General features: G+C 37.1%; 1 protein-coding gene across 13 annotated transcripts in view; it reads right to left on the reverse strand.

Annotated features, from left to right (window-relative positions):
- Window positions 1-24,385, reverse strand: part of ncam1a (neural cell adhesion molecule 1a) — a 262,010-nt gene that overhangs the window by 81,879 nt on the left and 155,746 nt on the right. For all 13 annotated transcript variants that reach the window (XM_056263044.1, XM_056263045.1, XM_056263049.1 and 10 more), the window contains exons 2-5: window positions 3,813-3,887; window positions 2,508-2,717; window positions 1,456-1,599; window positions 344-481 (exon numbers count right to left, since the gene is read on the reverse strand). In XM_056263044.1, coding sequence (XP_056119019.1) covers window positions 344-481; window positions 1,456-1,599; window positions 2,508-2,717; window positions 3,813-3,887 — 567 coding nt within the window. The remainder of the gene's footprint in view (window positions 1-343; window positions 482-1,455; window positions 1,600-2,507; window positions 2,718-3,812; window positions 3,888-24,385) is intronic.

Here is a 24,385-nt window from a genome sequence, read left to right on the forward strand (position 1 = left end):
TATGGCCTCAGCACGACTTGAAGGAGATAAAATTACAGATTTTTCTTTTTGGGAGAACATATTTCATTACACACTGCATTTTTTAAAAATCAGCATTTATGTATTGTTTTCTAGAAAAAAATAATAATAAAAAAATCTGTATTTAAGCAAAATAAGATTATAATCAATGAAAAAAATATTTTAAGGCATATATTTTTCACTTAATTTATTTTATTTAATATGTACTGCTTTCAAATGCAACTGCCAAAGCAGAACCGTCCAATTGGTGTAAATGTGTATAGACTCTCTGCTCCCGTGTCCATGTGAGGTAAAAGAGCAGGTGGCTCTGAGATTGAGTCCTCACCATTGACAATGACCTTAATGACCCTAAGGTCGATTTCTCCCCGGGCCATGATGCGGCCCTCGCAGGTGTAGTCACCCTCATCTGTCTTTTTGATGCCGCGGATCTGGAGGTGGTTGTTGTTTAAGACCTTGAAACGGACTGTAGGTGTGAGATAGAAACAGAGAGAGGAAAAAGTGAGAGAGGAAGCAAAATGAGACTGTAATTACTCTCGAGTAAGATAAGGAGACCATGTTAACGAGCCTCTCATTACATGCTGGGCAGCAAAATGACTCGCTGCACATCTTCTCCCACATAAAATCATTTTTATGGGCTTTTCTGCAGTGCTATCTGTATTCAAGGCGCAAAGTAAAGGTGCATATAATATTTCAACTCCGTGGAGACAGTAAAAAGTACTGATATTTTAAAAATGATGGAAAACACCAATTCAGCAAGATAAAGCACAGCTTTCTAGCATAGACATGTTGTAAATTGAATACTTGCTTACTATTTAGTGCACACTACACAGTATACTGTGGACAATGCCCACTTTGTTGGTTTTAAATAGTATACTGCATTAATAGTAAGAGTAGTGTGTTACATAGATAGTGTTTTGTACTTCATCCGAACTACAAGGAACATCAGTCAAACAAAAGAAGAGCACAGAAGAGGTTAACGGGAGAAAAGTGGAAAATGTGTTATTTACATAGAGCAGTTCGGTTTTCAGGCTCCGCTACAATTAGTGGTTTTGCAGTGAAAAGTGAAAAGAGGCCTGTGAGTTCACGTCTCACAGCAGAGAACTGCGGTCACCGCTTCTTCCAGCGGTCTCTGAGGGAGGAGCCCTCAGAGGTTAAAATAGTTTCATCCAAATGAGGCTTGACTCGACAAACAAAACAGTGCAGATGAAAACAGCATCAAACTTTGAGTACTTGAGTTCTCTCAGTAAAAATTCATTATTGCTGTATTGTCACAGTGGTAAGAGAGCCCACACATGATTTTTGACAGGACATATCAAAGTAAGGATGGGAGATCCTTAAAAACATCAGATATATGAAGATAGAGAAATATTAGTGTGACATAAGGGGAATGAAAGCGAGAGATTGAAAGAGATCTGCTTGTGGTACTGTACGTCTTACCATCAGTCTCAGGCTGGATTCTTGTCTTTTTATACTTCCAGATGATAGATGGGGGTGGAGAGCTGATGACGTCACAGATGATGTCAGCATCATCCCCCTCGTTGAACTCTTGAGGCGATGGTGCGTTTTGGAAAGTGAGTTTCTCTGAAAAAGACATTTGAAATGCACTTCAGAGATCATCTTTGAAGCCACTATTACAAAAATCCCTTTCTTAATCTCTATTTTTGTCTTGTTTTCTAGTAAAAGCTTGAAAAGAAAAGATGCATACGATATAAAGATTGTTTTCAGGAAGAAAATGTGCATACCTAGTTTTAAGGTTTATTCCTGGTTTAAAAAAAGAATTAATAAAGATACATTCTCTGAAATATATTCTTTTGAGTATGTTTATAAAATTGTAATGGAAAACTAGACAAAATACTATGACAAACATTTTTAGCATTGCATAGAAAGGTAAACTGTCCATGAAATAAGTTTTTTTTTAACTTCAATAATTAAATAAAAACAATATTTACAATACATAACATTTATAGAATATTTAATTTAACAAGATATATTTATAAATACATGTTTATATATTTTGTTACATACATTTTTAATAATTAAATGTAATTTTTAATAATTAAACATAATAAAATGTATACACATTTTATTATAGTAATTAAAATAGATAATTTGCCAAAAACAGCATATAGACGAAAACACAGTGGTTACATAAGGATTAACTCATTTTAATGAAGCTTCAAAACATTTTGGGCTTGAAATAATGATGAAGACATATAAAACATATTTCAGCATCGGTCAAGACTCAAAAGCAAATAACAATCCTCAGTTTTGATCGTCTTTATACCACATGCGTGGTTGATGTGAAATTGACGTGTAGCAACTTTATGCTTTCATTATTGGCGTACTGTTGTTTTGTTATTGAATATTGTTGTAAATGTCAGATGATTTGTTGTCTTTGGGGGTTGCTGATGAGTCCGGTACTATTTGATTCCTTATTTCTCACGATTCCATGTGACCTCTTGAAATAAAAACACAAACATTTTACTTACGGAAAATTTTTACGATGACAGTGCCCTGAGACTCCTTGTCCCCGCTTTTGGCCACACACTTGTACATGCCTGCATGGTCGATGTTAGCATTGTAGATTGTGAGTGTCGACGAGGACTCGTCACTCTTGCTGACGCTGATGTCTGGCCTCCCTGGCACAAGCTTCTCCCCATTGGGTGCAAACCAGTCTATTTCCTTAGCATCTCCAACAACTGAAACCAGAGACAGACAGATAGAGAGAAGACACTGTGACCGACCGACCAAGGCAAACTGCACTTTTGACTTGGCCTAAATGCATTTAAACGGCCTGTCTACTCAATTAATCTTAATCAGTGTGGCATTAGTGTATGCAAAATCCATCCTCCACAAAACAGATCATGTGACTCAAGAACAGAGTCGGACAATTTAGTTAAAATCACATTATCATATTACATTTCTATATTTTGCATGTATTATATGTTTTAGAAGGATATTTAATCATTAACATGCACAAATATAACAAAACACTTTCTTAAAACAAATGTACCTACTTACTCTACAACATGTTCATTTATCGGTTACATTGAATATTTTAAAATTTCATATATTTAACATGATTTTACAATGAATTTAACATTTGAACATATGAATGAATCACATAGTTAGAGTTGAATCACTAAATTTGAATCTATTCATTGACAGACAGTTTGAATCAAACTCCCCAAGCATGAATCATGCTCTTTATGAATAAAAAGCACAATAAAAATGTCAACATTATTGATGTTGCTTAATTTTATTTCTGCAACAATATTTATAATATATTCTATAATATATAATAAAATGTTAGATATATCATCCAGTGCTATTGAAGGACACACTCTAGATGGTTAACGTGCAGTGAAATATTTCATACATCTTATGAAAATACATAAATAATACAACCAAAAATAATATAGCTGTAAATAAGTCAAATTTAATTATTTTTTTTACCCTCTGAATATTTCAGGTGTTCCTCATTTATAATAGATGTTGTTTTAGCTTTTCATCTACCATCATTCCTTAACATTAAATTTCGCTCTGTACCGCAAATCAAGGACAGAAATTCACAAATTGATTCACTGCAAAAGTCAGGCAGGCCAATGAATGTATCTGCTGTAAATAAGCACATCAAAGCTTTAGTCAACCTTGCTCACCCATCAGAACGAAAGGGCTTGTTTAAATGCATTGAACAAAGCAGTGCCGGCAGGTTTGAAATCAAAAGCACTTCATGAAGGTTATATGTGACGTGACCCCTGATATGTTTCATCACAGGAGGGTCATCCTCCTACCTTCACACAAAAAGAATTTGGACTCTCCCACGCTGATCTCTCCCTGGGCCGGAGTGATATCCACTTGCAAAGCAGCTGGGGAAGCAGAGAGACAGAGAGAATATATATTTCAGAAATAACCCACATACTAATACTCCAATCATTCAAGGGATGTGCAAAACTATGGATTTTTAAAAGCAACTAGTTAGTCGGTCGCCTGAATTATTAATAAAAAATCCTTTGCTATCATTTCATCAGATGTACTACATCAATAAATGTATAATATATTTTTGAGCAGAAGTTTGAAAGCAGATCTTGAAAAATGTACACAACAATTCAAAAGTTTGGGGTCTGTATGATTTTTTTGTTTTTGAAAGAAGTCTCTTATGCACACCAAAGCTGCAAAACAGTAATGTAAAAATAAAAAATAAAAAATAAAAAACTTTTCAAATATATTGTAGCAGCCTTTACTTCAGTCTTCAGTGTCACATGATCCATCAGAATTCATTCTAATATGCTGATTTGGTGCTCAAGAAACATAATAACAATTCTTCATATTATTACCAATTTTGACAACAATTGTGCTTCTCAATATTTTTGTGGAAACCCTGACATGTTGTTTTAGGATGATGAATAGAAAGCTCAACAGCATTTATTTGAAATAGAAATCTTTTGCAACATTATTATGCCTCTATGGTCACTTTTGATCAATGTAATGTGTCCTTGTTGAATAGACGTATTCATTTCTTTCAAATAATAATAATATAAAGCACATATAAATGTCTTATTCTGCATGACCATATTCTACATACCTAATCCTACCCAATATCTAAACTGCCTTACTAACTTAATAAGCAGTAAGGAGAAGTGTATTGAGGCAAAGGTCATAGAATAGTTAGTAAATAGTGAGCGTTGGACCCTAAACTAAAGTGTGACCATAAAATCTTACTGGCCCCAAACTATTGAATGGTAGTGTATATTCCCTATCAATTAAAATCCCCTGATATTTGGCCTATGAAACCTAGAGTAATTGGTAATCATTCATCATGACCCATTCCTAAATTATACCCATACACACTTGTGCATGTTCCTCCTACACATCCTAACCGAAGAATTTCCGCAGAAAGCTTTTCTTTGTTATCAAATTACTAAGGTAGTTTACATAAAATCACAGTTTCTGTCTTGAAGCTAAAAGCAGCAGCATATGCTATACATCCCCAGTGACTGGGCCTGCCAACCAATTAAAACGCACTCCTGGGAAGGATGTTGTCAGTGGGTGTACGAGGAGCACAGGGCCGTGCATTTTTGGACCTGAAGATAACAACACGTCAATAGCGCTGGCTCTTTTCCAGCTCTGTTAATGTGGCAGGCGGGGAGGAGTATTTACCGCTGTACAGAAATGGGTGTACGGGGTGTTGGCATACGAGAGCAATGTGCAATAAAACGTAGCCATGGTAACCCCAAGAACTGTCACAAGCGCTTCTTGAAAAACCTCAGTGTTAGGCAGGCTGATGCTTGGACTAAATATGACAATTAGAGCTATGCACTATCAGAAATACGGTGAAATAGGTCTCTCGCAAACTCATTTTCCACCCACAATTACCTGGGGGTTCTGAACTACACTGATATTTCATAATGGTACCTTAAGCTTCAATTTTCCAGTTTAATGGTAGGCACTTGATGGAGCTCCCTGGACATTTCTTTTTCATGTGCAGTTGGGGTCCGTAATGCGGTAAATTATGGCATTACTTTCCCAATATGAGGCTGATACATTTCATCTTCCTGCATCAACAGCGGTGAATGAGATGAGCCCAGGCAGCAAGCAGCCGTTAGCTCCACGAGCGATAGATGCCATCAAGTCGCAAGAAAAAGAGATGAAGGCAAACCGCTCTCTCATCTCAAGTGAAACTGTACCTGCCGACAAACAACATCTGATTGTTTCTTGTCAGAAGAATCACTGCAAGCGTGCAGTGCCTTTGAGCTTGTCAATCATAAACACTATAATCTATCAAGAAATTACAAGAATGTTTTGTTTCCTGATGTTTGCAAAAAGAGAGGAATTGACCAAGAACCAAACCATACGAGATCGATCCGAACAGCGGCATTCTGCATCACAGAGCTCGCTTATACACACTGCAATCACGGGTAATTAGAAAAATGTTGCATTTAATAAATCAGATTTTACCCAAAGTGCTCTACATCTGATTCTTCTACCCTGCTAAAAGTCCAGGAAGACTTTGGAATTTACATTGAGCTATACGACTTAATTAACTAAGAGTGGGACATTTTTTTTTATCTCCAGCCTACATTTTCATTTTAAAATCTCTGAGTTTCACTATAACAATGTTCAATAATTACATTTTTCATAGTTTTTCTCGATAGCTTAAACACTATAACCAGGCGTTTGAACTAAAATTTAAAATCCATAATGCCATTTTATCAAAAAGCACACCCATTTCACTGAACTATGAACACTATTCCCCTGTTTTGACACATTAGTCAGATTTGTTGAACTGTCACAGCAAAACTCTACACACAAATCCCTTCATTTCTCATTGCCTACACCACGTGGTCATTTAGAAAGCACTAGCATTCAATATTGTTCACTCAAGTCAGCACAGCTTCAGCTCAGTTAGCACACAATTACCCAGGTGAAAACACTAAGAGTCAAAATTGAACACACATCAGTCAGATCCTTCAATAGATAGATAAAAGGTTATTCAATCTTTTAGAAAAAGATAAAAATCAGTTTACTGAGTTTTGGAACAATGGATCCACAGAGAAATTAAGCAATAGGTTGAGGAGGGAGAGGAAGAGGAGGAGGAAGAGGAGGAAAAGGAGGAGGAAGCGCAAGGGCAAGAAGACAAGCAGCTTGGATGAAATTCAAGCCACTTTAGTTGGCCATGTCCTTGTCCATGGTATGACTATGAAGGAGGCTGGGCAACGAGTACAGCCAAATTTGAGTCGCTTCACCGTCGCCTCCATCATCAGAACCTTCAGGGAGGTGTGGTGGCAAACAGATTTCTATCACTGAATAAGAGACAAACATTTCCAATTGTCTTTGATGAGGTTTATGTTCTTGCAAGAAAAGGCCAGCAGTCGTACAGTCACACAGAGTGGCTGCAGAGTGTGACAGTGAAGGGACGGCATCCTTTCTCCTTTGTAGTCTTGACTCCCAGAATGTTATCTTTATAGGCCAATGATGGTATTTCAACCATGTGTGGAATATTCTTAGACTTGTTCATCATATTGTATCCTTGAATGAACACTCTTTACCATTCCAATACAATTCCATATTTGAATAAGGTTTGTGTGTGCTCTTTTACTGTCATATGATGCTCACACACATCTTACGTAAGAGAAGGAGAGAGGGAAAAAAAGATGGTGAGACCACAAGCAACATGACTTACCAGTTTTGGAAATGTTGTTTGAATTTATAGCACCAGTGTGTAAGACTATGTTGTAGTGTGTGTATTTTTGAGGGCTTGTGTGTCCCGTCTGAGGGCAAAGTTTGTTTTTTCAGCAAGAGTGAATGGTTTTGAGTGTAGAGCTTCATTTTGACCTGAAAATAGGATGTTTGGGGAATTGGGTGAGACGTTATGGATTTGTGTTTACTGTTTTGAGAATACGAGGCATAGTTTCAAGAAATGTGTTTAAGCAATCGAGAAAAACTGAATTATTCATCATTTATGAATATGACTACTAATAAATCTAAATAATACATTCATATGAATAATAAGTAAAATAAATGAAATGTATTTAATTTATAGCAAGAACATTGTATATAGCCTACACAACCTTTATTGACATTGAAACTCTTCAAAAGTAAGTTTTTTAATCAATAGAAATGCTTCAAAAATCTAATGTATGTTTATGAAAAACATTAAGCAGCATCTCCAACTGTTTTCAACATGTTTCTTGAGCACAAATTTCTGAATCATTCTGATTTCTGTCATGTGACACCGAAGACTGAAAATTCAGCTTTGCCATCAACAGGAATAACGTACAAATGTAACATTAGAAAACATTACTTTAAATTAATTAAAGTAAGAATATTTAGCAATATTACAATTTTACTGTATTTTGATCAAATAAATGCAGCCTTGGTGAGCATCTTTCAAAAACATTTAAAAAATCTTCTGGCTCTAAACATTTGAAGTGTATATGTGTATTACATTTATATTGAATATGTCAGGCTTTAAATGAAACAGGGTATTTCAGTAGTATAACAAGGACAATGCAAACATCTGCCAACCTCGACAACCGTGAACACAGACCTACAGACCAGTATTTCATCATCATGCTCCAAGATAGAAAGTGTCATGTGTGGTTGTGTGAATATTTGCTCTAGTATCTGCAGTCAAGCAAAGACCATCCCTATTTGTTTGTGTCTGTATATGAAATGCACCTAGAGATATTCGCTGACGTTAAAGTACTGTGGGAGAAAACAGTGGTTCTGTCTTGTTTGCTCATAATGAATTTCCAGACAGCCCACTTACACTTTCAGCACATATTGTAAAAGGAAAAATGTCTTCAAAACCAAATTAAGTTTGTGCATGCAGTACCCCAGCTATATTAGTAGGTCCCTGAGATTGAAAAATCTCCGTATATACTTAATCTGAGTAAAACACTGTAATCCAATACCTTATCCTGAGTAAAAATTACAAAAGTAGATAATAAAAAAAATAATACAAAAACGTGCAGGGGGGAAAAGGCCAACATATTAAATTTGCCTACGACTTAAGTTGTTTATTCACTGAAAGCATTTCCGCTTAAGAAATAGTCCAATTTCCATTAAAAAACACTAGAGCGCCTTGAACAACTCAACAAAATAAATAAACGCAGACCATGAGAAATCCGGTACAGTGATGATATTGTTATTTGAACTTCTTTGACTTGGTAATGGAGTCTTGAGGCTGTATATCGAATGAAGCCAAATGTTTGGACTCCTTGTGTAGCGAGTGTCAATACAGCAAAAGTGCAGTGCTGTGTCCTTGTTGGGAGCAAAAGGAAGGCAAATGAACACATAAAACACAATAGGACGGCAAATCGATAAGCCTAATTACAAAATAAATCTGAAACAGCTCAGCCTTATAGGTGGTAACTCGCTGTGTTGCCAGCACGATCCTCTAGCATGCTCCGTGCACTTTCACTCTTAATCTTCATAGATAACTCACTTAGCAAATCAGCATATCATCTCATCTCATAGAATATAGCACAATAACAATATAAATGAAAACGAACTATCCACCAAATGAGGAGAGTGAGTTAATATGCTAAACTGTCAGTATTTACCTCTGGCCAACCAAGCTGTTTGGCCCTGTAAAGGTACTGCCATTGAGATGAATGGGAATGCTAACAAATAGCTTTCTACATCTGAGTCAAATAAAGAGCAACATTATAAAGCAATAAAAGCAAGAAAGAGCTTTATTTTTCAAACTGTACCCACAAAAAACCTGAACATATCAAACGTAACATCTTGAATATGGGCTATAGCTCTCTTACAATGCTATCTTTCAAATGAGGAATATATATTACATTGTAGATCTACATCCAGTCCTATTTTCCTTTGACTTACGATCACATATTTCTGCTAGTAAAATCCCGCATTTATTAGATGTCAAGTTTTCTATGAAATGTATGTATTAGTCTTTGACAGCTAATGAAAACAGCTCTGCATTTTCCCAAGTTCATTGATGTGTTACCAATCCATGTGTTTGTGTCTGACACAAAGCTACATCCTCTACATTAAATCACTATATTCATGCAAATACACAGCTGCAGCAATTCATCTCCGTACTCTGGCGAAACATGCCAGCAAACATGGTGTATTAATTCTTGTGTAACGGAGGCAGAGACACTGATGTTGGCAAAACACACGACTATTAATCACAGAGGCTTCGCAAAGACTTCGAGGAGATGAGCTGCCCGCACGTTGACGTGTGCCTGACGTTGGGTGTCAACTCGGGGAGAGCTTAAATTTCTGTGGGCCAGATTAAAGAGATTCTCCCACTGACAAACTTTCCTGACAGTACGTTTATTTTTACCAGGTGCTTTGAAATGCCACGTCAAGCAAGCTATGAAGGGAAGATGAAAGAGCATGGGCAAACTCCGATATGTACGATGCCATTCCTTCTCAGCAGATTTAAGGCTAACTCAAACACATTCACACACACACACACACACACACACACGTTATAAAGCATGGAGTTGCTGAGTTCAACCTCAACACATTTCAAGACATGATTTTATATGACATGCCTCTAGGTGAGGTGCATCTGAGATTCTGAATATGGATCTACTTCTCCATTCAGGTTTGTTCTCAGGTTGTCAGTGATTAATGATTTGGTTAATTCATAAACCTGTTAAGTGTGTGTTTTAGCCTCTACATCCCATAGTTTACGTTTAGTTACACACACAGCTCAATATGACAGCTACATAATCAAAATGAACCATTTCATCACATAAGATGCCACCTGGAACAGAATGTGACTCTAGTCCAGTCCAGTCATAAACTAATGACTCTTTTAATGAATCATTCAAAATGACGAACAACTCAAGCATGACTGGTTTGACTCAGGTCTGGTCTGTCAAATATTTCACTGAATGAACTCGCTGAATCAGCCAGAGCACTTACTGAATTACAAATTGTTCAAATGACAGATATATATTTGAAAGAGTTTTTATTTTTTGCAATAAATTATTTTAGAACTGCATTTTTTATAACATATGATATAATATAATATAACTGTTTCCTATTTTAATATATTTTAAAATGTAATTTATTCCTGTAATGAAAAGATAACTTTTCAGAATCATTACTCAAGTCTTCAGTGTCACATGATCTTTCAGAAAACTTTCTAAATGCTGACTTGGTGCTTAAGAAACATTTCATATTATCAATGTTAAAAAAAAACAGTTGTGCTGATTAATATTTTTGTGGAAAGCGTGATGTATGTTTTTCAGGATTCTTTGATGAATAGAAAGTATTCTTTGAAGAAAAGAACAGCATTTATTATTTTTGACACTTTTTTAATACTTTTTGTAACATAAATGTCTTTACTGCCACTTTTGATCAAATTAATGTTTCTTTGCTGGATACAATAATTAATTTCTTTAAAAAAAAAAATCGTTCCGACTCCAAACATTGTGAATGGTAATAAATTATATAATATTAAATTATATGCATATCTTTCACAATCTGTTCCTTCCTGTGCTCATCCATGTCTGAGGATTTCTGTGATGAACATTTATGAGCATGTATTCCTTCTAATACAGTGAAGCTTGTGTGGTTAATTTGAGGTTGGCAGTAAATGAAACAGAGAAACTCCATGGAGAACAGCTGCTTTCACTTCTTACCCAACCAGCCATTGAAGGAAACCAGTATCTCTAGGGTGGCATGTCAACTTTGAACTCCGAAAACTTCATGCACCACACTGTGGGGCCCTTTCACAAGTTACTATGGAAACTGGAGGGCCTGGGATACCCTCTAGGTGGAACTCTTCCAGTAGATGCCAACACAGAGGGCGTTCAGGGTGAGAGAAAGTTATTGGATGGCCTCATTACCACTCTGATCATCCGGTCCGATTGCGCCGACTATTTCAGTTCCAGTATTTGTCTCAGTCTATGCATGCATGATGTGCAGAGAATGCAACATTAACTTTGTCTTTAGACAAGAAAAAAAAAAGACTAACAAGCTGTGGTAATGACTCTGTAGTCGTTATACTGTTTCACACTGAACAAAAAAGATTGTGAAACCTCCTATTAACTTAAAAGCTTGTACTTTATTTATATTTTAAAGCAGTCTGACTTGAAGGCAATTACAAAAAGTAATAGCTTAGGGAAAAGAGGCATAGCCAACTGTTTTGCGATTTTCTCAAGGTTACACGGCACCATATTGTAAGAACAGATGGGAGAATAGCTCTGAGGTTCTATTTTAACACTCTGTGATCCGAAAAAATTCAGGATTTAAGTGACTAGCAGTAACCTCCCACTCTTCTCATATTTAGGGCAGTTCCGTTCCTCAAAGTTTCGCAAAACATTGGCTTCCTTGCGCTAACTTACTAAGAGCAAAAACAATGAACAACAACAACATTCAAAAAACAATTACAAATGCCCACAACTTACATTTTCTCCATCCAAACTATCCCTGAATAATTAAGCCCTGAATCAAAGCAGAAGCCCCGAACGTAAAGGAGACCATTGACAGAAATTACACTCCAGGTCCACACTATGGAGAACCAACAGACGTCCATTAACGCTGATTAAAGAGACGTATGAGACAGACAATTGAACAAAGCCTCTCACATGAAACTAATTATTTGTGATGTTATGCTTTACTTTGAGAAGTTCAACAAGTGTTGATGAGAAAGCTTATATGTAATGCCAAAATCCATAAAGCTAAGGATTATAGGCATGCACACACAAACACAAGCAGACAGCGTAAAGCCAACATAAGTATGAGCCTATACATGTTGACAAAGGAAGTGACATGTATAATCCACACCAAAAAATGCTTCATTTATAGGGCTACATATCAAATGTCTTCTCTCAAGGAGATATTGTGTGTTTATCCCAGGATCAAAACGCTACTTCACCAGAGGGCAGCATAAATAAAACAGCTGTGATCTAGAAAATAAGTAGTATTGTCGACCTTCGCCTCAAAAGTATGTGTAAATGCTCTTCCAGAGGTGATGGCATGCGGCAAAGCAGCAACCAAAGTGCATGACTGCAGAACAAGAGCAAAGTGTCCGTTTCAAGAACCCCGCAGCAAAATAAGGCCCCCTGCTATTGACCTGCTGCTCTCACTTGAAGATTGACTTTGATACCTTTAAGCTTTACACAGATAAACAGGCAGGACTTACAAGGAATTACATGCTTGTGATTGTGGGAATGATGACATTTGGCTTTAGAGCAGTGGTTCTCAATCTTTTGGAATTCATGGTGTCCCATTGTTATTACTTAAAATTATTTTAAGTCCTCTTGAGGCCCCCTTGGAAGTTTTCTGAGGTCCCCTGATTGAGAACTATTGCTTTAAAGAAAAATTTGTTGTATCTTACTGTCGGAAAGCTAACCCCTAAATCTCTTAAAACTACTTAAAGTGCTTAGCTGGTTTCTCAAAGTTATTTAGGCTGGTCTGCCTAAAACTCCTTTACAACCATTAAAACACTCACCAGCTGGTCAGACTGGGAGACCAGCTGGCCAAACAGTTTAACCAGCTAAAACCAGCTAACTAACTTAAAGGAACACTCCGACTTTTTGGGACTTTAGCCTATTCACCTTATCCCCCAGAGTTAGATAAGCAACCATTTACATCCAGTCTTTGTGCTAAGCTAGGCTAGCGGTGGGTGCGTCAAACAGACTTATAGCACGCACGGAGATGAAAAAGGTATGTATGGACTTATCTAACTCTGGGGGATAAGGTGAATAGGCTAAATACCCCAAAAGTCGGAGTGTTCCTTTAAGCTAATTTTAACTGTCAGTTCTAAATATTATTCATGCCTAATCATGACGGGTCTTAACTTCCTGCTAAAAACATCAGCTGCCATCAGCAATGGTCATGTTGTAGATTATCATCTCGACAGTTTACACCTACTATAAAGAAGTGTTTTCGTTAATCCAATCACAAGTGGACGATGCTAAATACAGGTGTAAACAGAGTCTAAAACGTTTTGAGCTTGTCCAGTTTCCACTTCCAGAGGTAGTCAAAAACGCTTTTGAATGGATTGGTTTCTTGGTGTAAACGCTCATGTGGTCGAATACGTTCAAACAGCCACAAAAGAGCGCCTTCTCTCCGCCTACTGACCTAATGCGTAAACTTTATGGGAAGCGCGCTAGCCAGACAGGATTTAAACTTTGTCGGCTGAGGAACTAAGGGTTTAAGGGTACGACAACGATGTACTAAAAACAGAAAAAATATTGATATAAATATAACTTTGTGTTTTCCGCGTACACACAACAACATTGTCAATACAATCCTCGTTCACACTGATCTGCGAAAACAATTAAAAATGTTGTATTATGCATGCCATGCCAGTAGTTGGCGATGTCACTTTGTAAATAAACACTACGCACCTATAGACTGAACACGAAATATGCATGTGCATGGCGTCACAGTTTTCACATTGACACAGAGACGATAACAGTATTTTTTTAGGAAAACTTGCACTTGAAACCCTTTTTTAAATGTTTGTGTTTTCATGCCCCCGAAACGCTGTTGTCGTGTGAAGGAACGTCCAAAACGCATGAAAAGTTTTCCATTTTCCATTAGTGTAAACACCCTCTAAGTTTGGTTTGAAGACGAAAAACACACCAAGCACAATGTTCTCTCACCATTCCTGATTTGTAACACACACTCACCGAATTCGGCTTGGTCTTGTGACTATCAGAACAGAAAAAAACAGCTGCTGCTCTCCGTATGTTTTTCCGCCGTCTCCTTACGCGTTCATATGTAATTTAAACTAATTTAACCAATTTAAACTAGCATTCCTAAAAGCTTATATTGTCCATTAGAACAAAAGATCTGGAAAAGGCCATACATTTACACACTCTTGAAGAAATCAGAACAGAAGTGGTCGAAAGTGTACAAAAGAGATGGATTAAAACACCAAATGTAAATGGGAATGTATCTCCCTCATCAGGGTCTTATTTGTTACAGTAGCATCAGTTGTCAGTTAGCAATTATAAGTTAGCATCGGCAAACATATACTACTACAACAATTAGCCTATGCCACCATCATAATAACTCTGAAGTGAAATGTGTTCTTTAAAAGCATGGCACGTCTCCAGGATGATAAATTAGACCACTCGCTCAGAGGCTGCCACGACGTGTGACTAACACAAATTCAAATGACTTGAATATCCCTTGCCAAAAACAAGTTCATTTCATTTACATATGTTATTACCTTTAATGGTGCAGAAGCCCCACGGTCTGCAGTGTCAGCTTGAAACTTGAGGGGCACCTCCCACCACACAGAGACTGAGCACTGCCTGCAGGATACTAATTGTATTTAATGCAGATATGGGTGACTAAATATCAGGGAGATAGAACTCGCTCTCTGACTGGCGATCACACATATACATTACGGGGCTGAGGAAATCTCTCTCACTCTCTCCATTTTTCTTTGAACTCTTTCCCAGCCACTAATGGAAATTTCCGACAATCCATGTTTTCACTGTTATACGGTAGGGGTCGCTATTATACATCTTCTGAAAGACTGCAGGACCTCTGGGCCAAAACACAAGCGAAGAAGAAGCAGAAACAAGTGTTAGAATAATCTATCATTTAACAGTATAGAAATCAACAATGCCTAACGTTACCAAATAAAATGTCAACCCAGGATGAGGTATAGGACTGTGAAGCTTTGGGGGTGTTGATGGACACAATCTACACTCACCTAAAGGATTATTAGGAATACCTGTTCAATTTCTCATTAATGCAATTATCTAATCAACCAATCATATGGCAGTTGCTTCAATGCATTTAGGGGTGTGGTCCTGGTCAAGACAATCTCCTGAACTCCAAACTGAATGTCAGAATGAGAAAGAAAGGTGATTTAAGCAATTTTGAGCGTGGCATGTTGTTGGTGCCAGACGGGCCGGTCTGAGTATTTCACAATCTGCTTAGTTACTGGGATTTTCACGCACAACCATTTCTATGGTTTACAAAGAATGGTGTGAAAAGGGAAAAACATCCAGTATGCGGCAGTCATGTGGGCGAAAATGCCCTGTTGATGCTAGAGGTCAGAGGAGAATGGGCCGACTGATTCAAGCTGATAGAAGAGCAACTTTGACTGAAATAACCACTCATTACAACCGAGGTATGCAGCAAAGCATTTGTGAAGCATTTGTGAAGCCACAACACGCACAACCTTGAGGCGGATGGGCTACAACAGCAGAAGACCCCACCGGGTACCACTCATCTCCACTACAAATAGGAAAAAGAGGCTACAATTTGCAAGAGCTCACCAAAATTGGACAGTTGAAGACTGGAAAAATGTTGCCTGGTCTGATGAGTCTCGATTTCTGTTGAGGCATTCAGATGGTAGAGTCAGAATTTGGCGTAAACAGAATGAGAACATGGATCCATCATACCTTGTTACCACTGTGCAGGCTGGAGGTGGTGGTGTAATGGTGTGGGGGATGTTTTCTTGGCACACTTTAGGCCCCTTAGTGCCAATTGGGCATCGTTTAAATGCCACGGCCTACCTGAGCATTGTTTCTGAACATGTCCATCCCTTTATGGCCACCATGTACCCATCCTCTGATGGCTACTTCCAGCAGGATAATGCCCTATGTCACAAAGCTCGAATCATTTCAAATTGGTTTCTTGAACATGACAATGAGTTCACTGTACTAAAATGGCCCCCACAGTCACCAGATCTCAACCCAATAGAGCATCTTTGGGATGTGGTGGAACGGGAGCTTCGTGCCCTGGATGTGCATCCCACAAATCTCCATCAACTGCAAGATGCTATCCTATCAATATGGGCCAACATTTCTAAAGAATCCTTTCAGCACCTTGTTGAATCAATGCCATGTAGAATTAAGGCAGTTCTGAAGGCGAAAGGGGGTCAAACACAGTATTAGTATGGTGTTCCTAATAATCCTTTAGGTGAGTGTATGTTTTGATCACAGTTCTGAATCTGATCTTGATGTAGATTTAGAAAAAAAAAAATTTGTTCAAAATGTTGCTTTTTATGAAACTTACACACATTCAAGTGTTGATCAAAAAGAATGCATTAAGCTAAAATAAAAAGGCAGAGGCTCTGTTCTTTTTATTTTTTAGAAATCTATTGTATGTTCAGATATTCATGCAACAAAATATTCTGGGGGCCATGCAAATTTTGTGAAAATGATAAAAAATGCTGGCGCTGGCAGGCAATTATTATTTTTTATTCTGGCGGGGAAAAAGTTAAGCATATAGGTCTATAATCATGTTGATCATATAAATACTCACATAAATAAATAAATCAATAAACAAATAAATTAATTTTATTTATGTAATCTTATTTTGGGTGAACTGCTACCCAAAGAAAGATTATATAAATAAAATTAATTTCTTTGTTTATAGATTATATATTTACGTGAGTATTTATATGCTTTACATGAGTAAATAATAACAACTATAATAATAATAATAATAAAATCTGATTATTTTTATTAAACGTTATATAATAATAATATAATATATAATGCTGATGTTGTAAAAAAAAAAAAGAAAAAAAAAAAAGAAATCAGTGGAACACAATATTTCAACTTGATTTGAACTTTTCATGTTATGGCCGAAAACCAATAAATTACCAATATTACAATTCTACAGATTTTTGTTTAAAAATAATTTAAAACAACACAAAGTAACAAAAAAGAAATACTTTTAAAATCTAAGTTTGATACATTTTGGCATCACAATATTATAATGTACTGTATAAAATATAAATATTAATTTTGAAATTTGCTAAAGATTCCATTTTTTGTATGTGTTTTATTTTTCATGTACTTAGATTATATTTGATCTTTGTTTATTTATGCAATAAACTGCTAAGTTGGTATCGGCCAGCATTTTTTAATTAAATTGTAACTATTGCTTCAAGAAAGAATAAAATAAGTATTTTGCTTTTTCAATGTATCACACTTCTGTCTGTGAATAAGCAAGACGCAGTGTGCTCGCGGTGTGATATCAGTTGGAGCAGTCCTAATTAAACAGAAGAGGATGATAATGTTTATGAGGTGGGTGGTTAGAGGCAGGTTGCTGGGAAGAAGACAATGTCTCAGGGTTCAGTGTGTGGCCGTAGATCGTCCTGATGTCTTTCCTCTCACTGTGGGGTCTTGAGCCACAAGTTGTAATTAGAGTTAATTGACTTACTGTTGAAAGTCACTGAGAACAGGTGCTCTGTTGCAGCACTCGAGGAAGATTAGCCATCCTTATGAATCCCCCTCCCAAACCTGCTCGTCTTGTACAGTACAGTAGGTCCACATTAGCAAGGCTTTGCTACTTAATATCAAATTTAATTCGAAAAGGAATGATGCCAAGGAGCTAGAAAATGGTCCTGTCAGATTGAAAAGGCTTTGATCTGCACAAAGACAATTGCAATGTTCTGAGCGAGCTCATCACATCGAGCCAGTTGAGGCAGAAAACTCCTCCCTCAGAGATCAGCCCATGCAGAGCAATTCCCAACCTCCAGTACCACTTCAATAGCCAGCAGCACATGTCTGGTCTCATAACGTCAGTTTGAGAAGCTAACTACAACTTTAACCAACAAAACGATCGTCTGTCTGGATTGAGAATTCAACGGTTCCTCCAAACTAAACTCCTAGTAAACCCCGTTGAGAGTATCTTTCCTGCAAATAAATACCCAGCATGCCATTTAGCTGAGCGTGTAATTTGTTTGCGCTGTGGACCGTGGTCTCTCCATGTCCCTCAGCGCCGATGAAGACACAGGAGTACCGGGCAGAGTGATGGTATGTCCGGTAATCCTGACTAAGCCTTGTGGTGGGGGATTGAAGGGTGCTGGGGTGTCTGACGCTGCAGTCTGTCAGCTGTGCCTGTCTCGGGCTAATTACCATCCTGTTTTCAGACCAGACATGGTGTATGGAAACCGGCCAACAACTGTAAGCACACTGCTATCCCACTCTGACCCCCATACGCATGCTATATGCTTATATAGAAAGACAGAAAAAAATATTGATTTTCCAATTAATCGTGACCTGCATTTCAGGGATGTTCACAAACAAATGGCTCTTTTGAGCCTGTACTTTTCCCTAAATCAGAATCATACTGTGCAACCAGTGTAGTCTCATTCATTTAATTTTGAGTCAGTTATTTTTAATGAATCAACAACATGGAGTGCAGTGTCTGATTCATGAACACATGACTCTTTTGAGCAGGGCCTTTTATAGAATCACTCAAAACATTCTCATCAAACAACCAAGAGTTTGTGAATTGGAATCGGGAAATGTGTATCTGACTCTTAGGGCGCTATCTTGCACCCGGCGCAAATGGCTTTGTATACTGACGCATGTATCATTCCTATTTTGCACCCGCGCGAAGCAGTCTTTTCCCCCCACAGACGCACGTCGGTAAACTAGGAAATGAACTTGCGCTCCCTGGGCGGGTCGGCGCAAAAAGGAGGCGTGTTTCGGCGCAAACATTCCCTAGTGCTATTTTGCAGTTCCAGAAAACAATTCTGCCACTGACCAGAAAAAAAACCTAGTCTAAAGTCAGTGGAACGTTGCGCATTGTTCATAATGCTATTTTAAGTGCGCATGCTTGGCCATAATGTAGCGGGTACACAACGCGCATACACTTTGATTCTCTCATCAACACAGATGCAGCAGTTTTTATTTTTGCAAATCATACATTATAACAAGGAAAAATATTAACACATGAGGGAAATCATTGTGGTGTCCATGAAGATGTAAAAAAAATGTAGGCCTAAATCTAGCTTACACATTTACCCAAATTTTTCAGGCTAATTGTAGTAATGACGGATCAGACCTGTTTGCCCAATAGTGGCAAGACACATATGTATAAGGACATCTGAAAAATTAGTTTGTCCGTCAAGAACCAGTAAAAAAAAAAAATCTCCCATCCCCATACAACGTCACTTCTCTGTCTTTCACTGCCCTGACAAGAACGTCGGTCTCCTCGGCTGTGAACCGCTCCTGGCGCGCGCCTGGTAAATCCGCCATTATAATAACAATCCGCCATGCAACATGCACACCTGCTCTTAACTCTCTGGGGTCGGCGGTCTCGCCGGCGATACCAGCTCACTTTTTTCCTTATCAGTGCAAAAGAGACTCAAATTACTCTGTTAATTTTGATCTTACATATAAGTGTTGTACATCATTAGATCCTGTTAAGTTTCTATTTTTTTTGTGGATACTCACAATAAAAACAAAGTGTTGTGCTTTTCACCAAATAAAGAAAAACAAACATGATGCGAGTTTTGCGTTCTCTCTGTCAGTGAAGTCCATTCTGAAACGCGTCCTAAGATTAACTGTAACTCCGCGATTACTTGTCACACAGGCACGAGAGGTTTTTCTTTATGAAGCTTGAATTCTCTTCTTTTAAATGAAGTAATTTATATAAAAAACAAATATTCTCAGTTTATGCAATCTGTATGAAAAGAGAGTGCTGTCAGTATTTTTTCCCCCAGCTCATTACACTTCATTACGCGTTAATCTGACACGCCCACGGACGACGCGCGCTATTCAAACGCAAATGTCGAGGCAAGCCATGACAACGCCCACATCAGCTGTTCCACCGCGGCGGTAAAATGTGTGGTGTATTTGCTGCCTTTTACCGCTAAGAGGCGCTACAATCATAGACTCTGAAAAGTGTTCGTTTATTCCGGTTTATTCTCTCTAATGCGTAATCTGCTGCCGCACCGCGCTGATTCAGAGCGATTGAAAGCTGGTAGCAGAAGAATTCAACAAGTGAAACGTAGTTAAAATAATTCATAATCACAATACTGAAATTAGGCTACTGAAATGTAATTGAATAAATAATAAAACATAAAACATTGCAATAAAAACATTTAGGCTACATGAACGAGGCTTTACAACTTTAACAGCGTACAGACGATAGCTCAGTGATCAACGCAACGACACGAGCTTCGAGGAGCTTCAACAGACCCGAGATCGAATCTCAATGTAGCATAGATGTTGTTAACCGATGTTGTCCTACGTTTATATTTTCCCACCTTGATGCTTAAATAGGTAACTGTTTATATCTGTTTACTTATTTAAAGTCAAGAGTTTTGTTTGATTATCATTACAACATAAATTTGCTACATTCCTGTAGAACCGCAGCCGCTGCACAAACGACAAAAACTGATGAAGATTGTCAGCCGATCAGAAAATGAAAATGAAGAAGCTCGTCTTTAGTCTGCTAAATTATTGTGTAATGTAAAAGAACACTAAAATTACTTAAGTTTGAAACCAAGTTCGAACATTTCAAGGTTTAAATTGTTTAATTTAAAACAGGGTTGCATCTTGTTTAGAGTTTATTTCTTTTGCGATGCAAAATAAGAAACACTAGGCTAATCTTATTCTTGCGACATTTTAAATTTGTATTGCCAAAGAAATTACAGCTAAATTAAACAATTAAAACAGTAGGCCTACAAAACGAAAATTGTCCAAAGAAACATAATTAAATTAAAAACATGCGTTTCTCTTTGCCTCTCTCGCGCTGGATCTCTTTTTAACAAGTTTATTTAGTCTCCCTCGCTGCGCGCGCGGGTCTCTCTCTCGAAATTAATCATTTCAGGGTAAAAACACATCATACAGCTGATAATACTGTATATGTCGCTGCGTGTCAGCCATACAAATCACGAAAAAATTATTTAACCTTTAATTGTTGCTTCAAAGACACAGCATGCCTTGTTGAATTCACCTTACAATAACTTCAATTGAAATTTTGTGTGAAAAAAAAACTTTAAATAGGCTACAATAAATAAACTACAATATTTATAATTTAATAAGATATGGGGCCTACATTTGGACACAGATTTATCCTTACAATAATTTTGCCTGCTCATCAGGCTGGCTATCCGACACTCTCCATATGAAAGAGGAACATTAACACCTTTGTCCAGCAACTGTCCCTCCAACCCCCCACAGGCTATCGGAGTCTGAGGCTGACTTAACACAAAGAGAAGTCGCAATTCACACTTAAATCGCCATTCTAGACAGTGTTGATAATGAAGGAATTAAATGATTTAAGTTACATGTAGCCTAGTGATATTTCTGTCATAAAAGTTTATTACTAAATATTTCATTATTTCAATAATTGATGAAATAAAACTGGTTTGGGGCAGCTTTTTCCAAGCAAAACTAAATATAATCTGAAAAAACGCTTGTGAATTTGTTGTCACTTAATATTAAAGTCTACAGGGATCTTTGGATCCTTACAACCAGGCATGCAATTTGTGAATTAAGTTTTTATTTTATTTTGTATTATTCAAATAAATATCGAAACACGGTGCTTCGTGGTAATGCTGCTAAATTAAATAACATTTATAGAATAATTATGAACTTAAATGAAACAATATCGCAACATTTCGACAAATACATTATTATGTTTTTACATTTTAATTCAGGGCGATTTAGCCTACATTTAATTAGAGCGAGATTTTCACCCATGTCTTGTCATTTTCTCATTGGGAAGCGCATGTTTGAGTAGATCCTCTGTACCTCTCGTTTTCATATGGATTAGCCTACATAATCAGATAACATTTATTAGCCTAAATATTTAGACATTTAAAGGCTTTAGACATAGCCGATTTCTTATCGTGACTGAGCTGAAGTGGCTTTCGGTTCATTTTTGTGACGCGCAGTTCCCGGAGACAGAGAGGACAGATATACTGTTTTTGTCGTTAGCCTAATATGAATACAAGTTTACAGTTTTGAACGATGTAAGCTACTCTACTCTTATCTGTATGACCAAAAAATTACGGAGTCGCCTATTAAGTTATTTTAGCTGTAATAATGAGATAAATAAATTAATCTAAATGAACGCGCCGCCGCGTTTGTCGAACACTAACTCACGATGCCAGAATAAAACCCGACTTTAGAAAAATGCATAGGGTCACTCGGCGTGGTGTGCCAAAACACTTAATTATAAACTTCAATATTTCATTCAAAATAATCTCAACACGCTTTGTGAAATTTTGAAAAGCCGTGCATGCATTAAGGCCACTGGAACTAATGAACAACTGAAACGCTGGTTTTGATTTTATTGTTTTTCGTTTAAACGTGCCTGTTGCATATCTCTATTTTATATATTTGATATTGGTGAAGTAGCCTATAGCATTGATTAGCTGTGGAGGGAGGGGTGTGGGGATTAAAATAATTCAGCAGAAGTAGGGATGTTTAGACCAGAAGGAAATCCCAGTCCCCCCTGGCAAATCACACTTTACTTAAAACCATGTTTTTAAAAACTCTAGGTTGTAGGGAACAGACCTCTCTGCCATGCGCGCGCACGGTTTGGAGCACAATATCTGTCTCGCATGCACGCTCGCTCTAAATAGATTACGGGATATTTTAACTAATTTACGGTATAACTAGTCGATCACGAGTGGCTCAACAGGTAGATCTATAGATAAACTATATCTTTCAGGAATTTGACCGACCGGGTTGACACTTCAGCGTGAGAAATCGGGGGGGGGGGGGTGGCGTGAGAGCCTGGAATAAATAAATAAAAAAATATATATAGCCTATATAAAACAAAACTGTATGGTGTAACAGAGTTTTAGAGCTAGACAAATCTCTCTGCAATAATAAATATAAAATATACAGCAGACCATGTTTGTGCGGGATTTGAACCTGTGTCATCTTGATGATGAACCATCAGTTCTACCGCTCGGCTATGAATTTTGTTACTGAGAAATAACCAAACGTTTGATTCTCACATGAGCGAGAAAACGTTTTGTCTTTAGCCTGTGAGTGTAGGCCTACTTTAACCTTTTACAGTTTTAAAAGATTATATCTTATCTGTATGACCAACAATTTGTTGTAGGCTTATTTGGAAATTACCATAACTTGTAGTATTTCATCCTTAGGCTACTGTTAATAGACATTAGCCCCACTTACGTTTTGCTAAATGTCCCTTTGCGCCACCTGGCGGTCATTTCGCGTACGACTTTGAAATGCGACTGGTTTATTTTTACCGCGGTGGATGGCTAAAAATGGTATGTGGATGGCTAAAATGTGTGACTAAAAATGTGCTTTTGGCTTTCATTTATATTTTGATTGTTTGTATATATATATATATATATATATGTATATGTATATATATATATATATATATATATATATATATATATATATATGTATATATATATATATATATATATATATATATATATATATATATATAATGAGCCTTTCATTCAGGGGTGTCACACAAGAAAGAATGCAAGGACAATATATATATATATATAAATAAATAAATATTTATACACACACACACACACACACACACACACACACACACACACACACACACACATATATATATATATATATATATATGTGTGTGTGTGTGTGTGTGTGTGTGTGTGTGTATATAAATATTTATTTATTTATATATATATATTGTCCTTGCATTCTTTCTTGTGTGACACCCCTGAATGAAAGGCTCATTAGTATGCAGTCTGCTCAGGTGAGAACTGCCTAATTATTCATGAGGGGGTTGGGCCGATCCGCCCATCCGCATATTGCCTTTGCAAACAAAAAAATGTTTTTCACAATTTAAAACAATCTATTGTTTTATGTGAATGATTAGCCAGAATGATTTTCAGATCAATTTGAAGCAAATACTCTAGGCGACAACATCCACTAGTCAAAAGTCTTGTGGACAGATATTTAGTATGTTATTTGTGGCCATATATTAGAAAATTTATTTTTTAGTTTTTTCAATAACCACGCATAAACAATATTCTCTCAAAAATACAAACATGTACATACATGTTGCTCACATATAATGGTAGCCCTGTGTGTGCTATATAGAGTGTAATTTCACCTGTGCCATTAATATGTTTATAAGCAACTGAAAAATGCACAAATGTCAGAGCATGCCAAAACATCTCAAG

Source organism: Rhinichthys klamathensis, unplaced genomic scaffold (assembly GCF_029890125.1).
Source record: "Rhinichthys klamathensis goyatoka isolate OS25496 unplaced genomic scaffold, OSU_Roscu_1.1 h1tg000197l_1, whole genome shotgun sequence".
NCBI lineage: Eukaryota > Metazoa > Chordata > Actinopteri > Cypriniformes > Leuciscidae > Rhinichthys > Rhinichthys klamathensis.